The 9,120-nt window shown below is 35.4% G+C and overlaps 1 protein-coding gene across 1 annotated transcript; it reads left to right on the top strand.

Moving 5' to 3' along the window:
* The first annotated feature begins 3,288 nt into the window (after positions 1–3,288).
* LOC143917716 (zinc finger MYM-type protein 1-like) lies at positions 3,289–5,781 on the top strand. Its single transcript, XM_077439297.1, has 2 exons — positions 3,289–3,487; positions 3,558–5,781. The coding sequence occupies exon 2, from the start codon at positions 3,601–3,603 to the stop codon at positions 5,779–5,781; it is 2,181 nt and encodes a 726-aa protein (XP_077295423.1). The 5' UTR covers positions 3,289–3,487; positions 3,558–3,600.
* The last annotated feature ends 3,339 nt before the right edge of the window (positions 5,782–9,120 follow it).

Genomic DNA, 9,120 nt, shown 5'->3' with positions numbered 1-9,120 from the left:
ACGTCTTCCCCTTTCTAGCACAATATGTATGTATAAACGTCTCATTAATCTTAATATCTACTGACAACTTAAACTACAAATAATAATAATAATATCGTAATACAATAATTCCAAATCGTGTGGAGGGAGAGCTGTACGATGGAAAAACAATATAAATTTCGATGTATTCCAAGTAAATTACAAACGTGGTTATATCCAACGAAAATGGACTGTCGATACGCGTTTGTCACACTCGACGTATTTGCCGCAAGCAAACAACACATATTTCTCAGATAAAGAATATATTTATTTTATATTTATGTTTTCGTACACAATGGGCAGAAAAATACGATACCTGTTTTTAGAAAAGTCATTTATTTTTTGCAATAAAAATTCAATACAGAAAATCGAAAATTGAATCTATTGTCTTTGCCATGGTATGTATTTATATATTGATTTTTTTTGAACAGCCAAATAAACAATGAATGAAACCTACAAATAATATTACGACTGAATTTTCACGTTGTTATTGATAATCATTATATCAGTATTTTAATATTACATTTTGATCGTTTAACTGTTTTTTAAGTTTGTTTAACATTTTTTATTGATTCAACTGTTTTATTTAGTTCATCAAAATGGTACAACTTTTAAATCAAGCATACAATTTTCCAAAGTTCAAGTATTATTTTTCGCTAGCTGTGCATATGGTGAAATTCGTAAAAACAGATTATTTGTACGGAACAAGGTTGAGCTCGTATTTCTTCAACTTTCATCCAGAAAGCTCGAATAGTTTTAAGTGCTTTTGACTACTCCGAAGCAGGATGGTAATAAAACTATCGGCAAAAAGTTGCTGAAAGCCAAGTTAGTCTGCGGGATTGATTAATAAAATACATCTGGGCCAATTAAGCGAATACGTGGCAAACTACCACTCTGAGTTTTCGGTGATAAACGACGGACACCATTATTCCGACATGCATTTGTACCTGTCTTGTAGAAAAGGAGTCACCTTGTGGTTCTTTCTATAAAGGAGAATCGTCGTATGTAAGAAAAAAGTAGGTGAAAAAAAACGCAAGCACAAAGGAAAACCTGCACGGCTTTTATACACTGGGGAAAATTGTGACCGTTCGTTTTACCGGTTCGATTTCGCTTTGAGGTATTTGAAAGGTTCGCTAGAATCCGATCAAGCATTTTAACCAAAGAATAGTTCCAGAGTATGTTGGAATTATAAGACACATATGTATTCTCGGAGATCTAATTATTTATATATGTAAGTCTAACTGTGTAGCTTTGTCACCTCGTGCGCCGTTTCGGTGGCTCAAATTTAATTAAAAAATGTTTACGACTCGAATTTTTACGGGAAAGTGCTCGTCTTTTCCCCTGGCCTCGTCCTTTTCCTTTATATATTTTGTGTTTTAGTGGATCCTTTGTGGACGCGAATGTGCGTCTCGCTCGACAAATTGCAGAAAACGCGCTGACGTTTTGGAAATTAGGTCGAATAAAAGGAGTAGTCCGTTTGACCCTTAAAATCTGTGGGTCCTGTAAGTGATAGGTGCCGGGTTTGGTTTGATATCGGTCATTTGTCTGTAACCACCGCGACTGCAACAAAGGCCCTGCCTCTTCCTAAGCCATTCTATAAATAACAATAATAAATTTATCTCAAAGTTCTTATTCAACTAAACCTGTCGTATATTATCTACATATGTATGCATGTGTATATGTTTGTATTTTATTTTATTTTAGATAGATATATGCTAGGAAGGCCTAACAGATAGACCCCTATACGCCGTCCTAGACAATTAATAACAAACATTGCAGCATTTTTATAACATAAATCTCTGTATTTCGAGAGGCTGAGGAACAATTGAATTAATAAATTAAACCTCAAATTCAAATTAATGCGTGAAATTTGTTGGAATTTTCTGTAATTTATATTTTATAATAAAGAAAAAAGTAACATTTGTTTTCAAAGACGGTATTTTCATTTTCATATGAAATCAAATATAGTTTTTCTTTTGTTATTTTTTTTTAATATATGCTTCTGATTTGTAAAACCGTAGGTGGGTATATCTAGAAAGTATATTACCTTATAGTTTTTTTTTATTTCATATGTATTTATGTATAGGTATATGAATACAAATAAATGAATCTCAATTTCATTATCGTTAATTATATATAATATATGTACGTATGTATATGACTTAGTCATTTACGGAGTTCATATACCTACATATGTACATATGTATAATACATATGCATACGTTGGAATGAATCTGTATTCCAAAAATATACTTCTACTTTCACTAGTAGAAGTACGCTTTCGCCAACTCAGTCGGTGAAAGCATATCACACATTGAACATATCACGACATTAAAAACTTGCTGTCAATTTGGATGTTAGATCATAACAGCAAAATTTGGAAAAAAAAAAGACCGTGGACTGTCCATTTTATGAAAAATAGGGCCTTACAGGTAAACCCCAATGCGCCTTCCTGGCCAATTACAAACAATGCAGCATTTTTATTACAAGTCGTTGAATTAAGAGACACTTAAAAACTCGCAAATTAACGAGACATCTATGAATTGAACATACATTTTATTGTATGCACATTAATCATACTTAAATAGTGGTGACATAACATAGTAGTTAGGAAGGATTTTAGCCAATTTTAATCGGGAACCGTTTCAACGATGAAATCAGAGATAATTCGCAAACTCTTATAGGAAACGATCGACCTGGAGTCACAAATATCCAAGTCTGACCAGCAGCACTACAGATGTACTCAGAAAAATTATTTTCAATCGAGGTCAGCTCATGGGATCGAACCCGGCGCCTCGCGGCAATCAGAAGATAAACGACTGAGCTATGCTGCTGGTTTAATGTAAAATATACATGGATATAATAAAATAAACTATCCATATTCAATTAATATACACTATCTGTATCATATGTACATATATGAGCATATGTATGTATCAGTGGCGTGCGGTCCATGGATGCGGTGGATGCGGCGCATCCCCTATAACTTTAAAAAGCCAAGAGTATTTTTAATAAATATTTGAATTTCGCTTCGATGTATTCTTAGTGATGTACGTGATTATGATGTAGTATATGATATATATTTCACATATCACGTGTTTTTTGTTACATGATGCATTATATAGGATCTTTTGATAATTTTTATTAAGGATTCGCATAGGCCGCATTCGCATAGGCCGGCCACAGGCGAGTGACGCTGGCGAGTAGACGCTGAGTGAAGTGCGCGCGCGTCATGGATTCGGAGTCGCGACCGATCCCATTTGCGCATGCGCACTATGAGGCTGTCTTATTCGCGCGGACGCGTTGACACTTGTTTAACCTCTACGGTGGATTCGGTTTCTCTGTTTGCTTATCTATTGAGTTTCACTTGGAAGCCGCTGTTGATCGATATTTCCGCACGCTACGCCCCAAGTTATTTATCAAAAAGCTAGCCGATTCATTTCTTTAGACGAAGTTAATCATTTATACTGTAAGTTGGTTATTTTTTACTTTTGAATTAAGTTTTCATTTAAATTAGTTTCGTCTAACTTTATTTTTAGTTTACTGTTCCACTACTTACGAGTTTTCATTATTGCCTTTAATATGGATATCGAAAATAACAATGAGAGTGGACTTGTCGTCGAGATCAATAATAATTGCAATTGTTTAATTGAAAATGTGCTGAAAAGAAGATTTGCTTCTCTCCCATTTAATGAAAAGGAGATTATTGTTAAGAGCCCCAAACCCACACCAATATTAAATATTCAGTCTAAAACAAAAACATTTAAAAGGTATTTTAACACAGAAACATACGAAAAAATTTCATGGATTTGTGGATGTGCTCACTTAACGAAATTATTCTGTTGGCCATGTATTTTATTTTCTCAAGAAGTGAATGTCTGGAGTAAATTTGGATTTTCTGACCTAAACAATTTAAGTAAATCGCGCAAGAGACATGAATGTTCTCAAGCTCACATATGTTCTGCTGCTCAATTTAAAAAATTTGGAAAGGGACCTCGTATAGAAAATTTTTTAAGTGCTCAATTTAAAGCAAATATTGAAATGCACAACAAAGAAGTTACTGCAAATAGATACATTTTGTCGAAATTAATAAGCGCGATCTGTTTTTTAGCAAAACAAGAACAACCTTTACGAGGACATTTTGAGCACCAGGAATCGGAAAATAGAGGGAATTATATTGAATTGCTGTATCTGTTGAGTGAATCAGACATAAAATTGAAAACTCATTTAGATAACTCTACGGTGTTTACTGGACTATCGAACCATATACAAAATGACTTGGTATCCGCAATATCAAAAGTCTTGCTAGATGAGATTAAAACTGAAATACGTGCATCAAAATTTGTTTCCATAATTGTGGACGAATCTACAGATATCAGTCGCAAAGCTCAGCTATCTACTATTTTTAGATATGTAGATGAAAATAATGAAATTCAGGAGAGATTTGTTGGATTTGTCGATGTTAGTCCCAATAGAACAGCTAATGCTCTTTTTCAGCACATACGTGAGACCTTGGAAGAATTTGGTTGTTTGGACAAATTAATTGCACAAACGTACGATGGAGCGGCTGTAATGTCCGGGGAGCATAATGGAGTGCAACGAAAAATTCGAGATATTTGTCCTAATTCTTTATTTGTCCATTGTTACGCTCACAGATTGAATTTAGTTTTGTCGCAATCTGTTAAACATATATCCGGATGCAAACGTTTTTTCAGCCGTATGTTGTCATTTTCAACTTTTTTTTGTAAGTCTTCAAGAAGAATTTCCCTTCTCGATTGTCAAATAAAAAAACGATTTCCCACTGCTGCCCCTACACGATGGAACTACAATAGCAAAATTTTAAATATGATATTAGAATATCAAACAGAATTAATGGAAATATTTAATCAAATAATTAATGACGAAGACGAATGGGATACTGATGCTGTCATAAATGCTGAAGTCCTTCATCGTTATTTAAAAGAGTTTGAATTCAATTTCAATTTGCATTTATTTTCTGCAATATTTAATTCGGCAGATTTTTTATTTGAAATTTTACAAAAAAAAACCTTTGACATATCGTATTGCGTAAGTGAAATTAAAAAATTTGTAAAATATTTAGATAACAAAAAAGACGATTTTGATTCATTGTGGAACAAAGTAATAACTAAAAATTTTAATAGAAAAAGAAAATATGCTGAATGTGAAGAAGATGTGAAAACAACGTATAAACTTCACTATTCTGAAATTTTAGAAACTCTTTCAGTAAATACAACCAATCGATTTCGAGATATCGAAAATTTAAAATTTCTCGAATTTTTTAACGTCAAAAAATTTAAAGAATATGAAAATAATTTTCCAGATTTCCTATTTAAATCACTCCACCTAACTTATGGAAAATACTTTGATTTTATGAAATTAAAAAGCGAATTAATTTACATGTACTCAACGCAAGATTTTCATTTGAAATCTATAAATGACGTAAAGGAATTAATTGTGAAAGATGATCTAATAGACGTTTTGGAACAAGTATTTAGTTTAATACAATTAATTTGTACGATACCTTCCACGAGCGCATCGGCTGAACGATCATTTTCGACTATGAAAAGAATTAAAACGTTCACCAGAAGTAGTCAAAGTGAAGAAAGACTCTCTGGTCTTGCTTTAATTGCAATCGAAAAGAAAATAATGTCAAATTTAAAAAACAATAAAAAATTCTATGATGCGGTTATCGATGAATTTTGTAAAAAGGAACGAAGAATAAAATTAAATTTTAAAAAATAAATTGGTCGGTTTTTTTTTTCAAACAAGGGACAGCATCCCTTGTTTGAAAAGTCACCGCCCGCCACTGGTATGTATGTATAGGTATGTAGTAATAACGAAATAGAACGAGCGACACAAAGACAGGTGCTCCCAGTCAGATATGCACTGTCACATAACACGACCTACCTGTCGCTGAAAGCTGACACTTGTAAATACCGACACTCACACGCCCTTCTGACGTCTAACAAAGCCCACACTTGACTTTAATTTGATGTTGAACACAAACGCGTCGACGAATCTCAATGGATTCGCTGACGTAACTGATACGATTATACACCCAGATCCCGTCCCACAATCGGCGAGAGACCCCGACCCCCCCCCCCGCTTCCAATTCGAATTTGCATTAAGGCTTTCGCAGGATTTTATCATCGCCGAATCGCTAATTCCACGGCGCCCCTAATTAAAGTGGGTACGTGCGAAACGGTCGACGAGCAACAAATGGCCATTATTTAGACGATTACCCGCATCGTAAATTCCGTCATAATAATGCCAATTTATAAGAGCGGCAAAACAAGTGTAAAATTCGGGATTATCCTACGGGCCCGCTCGGGAAAATCCTTTGTCGATGGCATTGCTTTTCTATCCGGGAAAAGTTCGCTAGCGCGTATCAATTTGCACAATTCTGTCTGTTTGGACGAACGGGATCGTTTTTGCGTGTGACACGTTACTTTTACGCTGCTGTGTGTGTGTGTCTCGTGTCGAACAGAGGTGTATTTTTCAGTCTATTTAAAGACAATTGTGTTTTAAATAATTAAAAATAAATGATTCGATTAGCCGTTTGGGAGATCATTGAATTAAAAAACTTAGTTATATCAATGACCAAACCGAGCAAAATGGCGAAGTATGAAAACGATCGGATAAGAGCCAAAATTTTTACTAAATTGTAAGAGGTATGTAAAAAAAAAGAGGACACCTATAAGGGGAGGTACCATTTCCAGTCAACTTAAAAATTTGAAAAAAATTTACGTCGTATCGATAAGAATTTTAGTATTCGTTACTAAGTTTCAGTTCGATAGGAATAACGGTGCTCAAAAAATCCACAAGCTACACAGCCATACAGACACACAGACACACACACACACACATACACTGACATTTTAGTGTTAATGGTAACTCGCATTAATAATAATAATAATAATAATAGCTTTTATTCCAGACGATGAGGAGAATAGTGCAATCCCCAACGCCCATATAAATAATATATAGATAATAAAAAAAAAAAGTATTGAAATATAGTAAACAAAAAATAAATAAATAAATACATAAGTAAATATATAAATATTACTGATAATAAATAATAATAATAATAAATAATAATAATAATAAATAATAATAATAATAATTATAATAAATAAGTCTAATAATAATAAATAATAATAATTTTATGTCTATTCAAGGCGGTCGGTGTAGCAGTTCCATCCATCGAACATACAATGAAGAATGCAAATGAGAAGATGCAGCAGCAAGAAGACAATTAGGCGACAAAAATATACGAAGACGTAGAGAGGCCGCTCTCATCCTGAGAATGGCTTCAAAACGCGCTACAGCTCCTAGGTAACCCGAAAAGAGCACGGTAACAGTTGTTGTATTGTACCTTTATCTTCCTCATCGTCTCCCGCTTGTATCTGGTCCATAATTCACCAGTATAGAGGCTAGTACAAAAGGACATAAATAATTGTCTCTTAACCTCTACACTGGAGTGGAAAAATCGTCTAGCCAGCATATTTGCCCTTACACAAATGGCTCTTCTTTGTCTTTCGATGTCACGGTCATCAGATAGATCCTCCGTCAGCAAGTGTCCCAGATACTTGACTTCCCTAACAGTTTCAAGATTACGCCCATCTAAAATAATGTTGGGGACGAAATGAGGACCTCGACCGTATCGGAAAATCAATACCATGGATTTACTCGTATTATACCGCATATTATGTTCTGCAGCATAACTCGAGCAAACTTCCAGGAGGCGATTCAGAGCTGACGGAGAAGGCGCCAAGATCACCATGTCATCCGCATAGCTGATGTGGTTACTGCATATTCCTCCTATGTGGCAACCAACTCCAGTCTGTCGAAGGCGATGTGAAAGTTCATCCATGTAAAGGTTGAATAAGCCAGGAGACATTGACCCACCCTGTCTAACCCCGCACTTCAAAGAAGCGGGATCAGAGTATGAATTCCCCCAGCGTACATGGCTGAACTGATTCCGGTGCCAGGATGCTAAAAACCTCACGATTTGACTTGGAGCTCCCCTTTTTAACAGTTTGGACCAAAGTAGATCATGATCCACTCGATCGAAGGCCTTGGATAAGTCTAGAAAACAGGCGTATACGGAAGTTTTTCGCGATGTATAAAAATCCACTACCTGTTTTAAAGTGAAGATGGCCATGTCCGTCGACGAGTGCTTCTTGAATCCAAACTGCTCATCAGCTGACAAAAGGTAGCCACTTAATCTGCAACTCAATATCTTCTCTAGAATTTTAGATAAAATGGTGGCTAGAGCAATAGGACGATAGCTGTCAATGACTGAAGCATCAAGCTTTGATGACTTGAGGACAGGAACAATAGTCGTCCTTGAAAACTCTTCAGGTACATGTTCATGCAAAATCATCACATTGAAAAGCCTTGCTAATATGATGAAGAAATTCTTACCACTATGCAGAACATGATCCGTACTAATGCTGTCCCAACCAGTTGCTTTCCCTCCAGACATTGACCTTAACGCAGTTTCAACTTCTTCGCCAGTTATGACGAAAAACGAATCTTCTGAGATAGACATAACCATATCAGCCCTGCCCATCAAATCCGAAACAGACTCTTTGAAATGCTTGCTAAACATATTGGCAATACTCCGATGGTTGTAGATTCCATTAATATGTACCGGGATAGTACTGTTTACTGCTAAAATAGCATTTGTAGCATTCCAAAATTGCTTGAAGTCTTTATTTCTATGATATAGAGCTATCTTGTCCATAACACTTTGATTAGCGTTGCGTTGACATACCTTCAGTGCAATTTTAAAAACATGCCTAGCATGACGACGTCGGTCGGCAATTTCTCCTGTAGAAGGGCGGCCCGCTGCGACCCATTCTATAAATGAGTTCCTCGAATCTAGGTAGCGTGCCGCTACCTGATCGTTCCAACCAGGAACCACCTTAAACCTCTTATCATTATACTGATGCGTTGGTGAAGAAAATGATGTCGAAGCGGCATTTCTCAACACATCTACAATCGAATGATAGAGGTAATTAATGGAAGTCCTATGCTCAGTATCAGTGCATTTTCTTAAATTGCAATTTTGAAGAT

This window comes from Arctopsyche grandis, chromosome 10 (genome assembly GCF_051622035.1).
Source record: "Arctopsyche grandis isolate Sample6627 chromosome 10, ASM5162203v2, whole genome shotgun sequence".
Lineage (NCBI taxonomy): Eukaryota > Metazoa > Arthropoda > Insecta > Trichoptera > Hydropsychidae > Arctopsyche > Arctopsyche grandis.
This window is presented reverse-complemented; position numbering and strand designations above follow the sequence as displayed.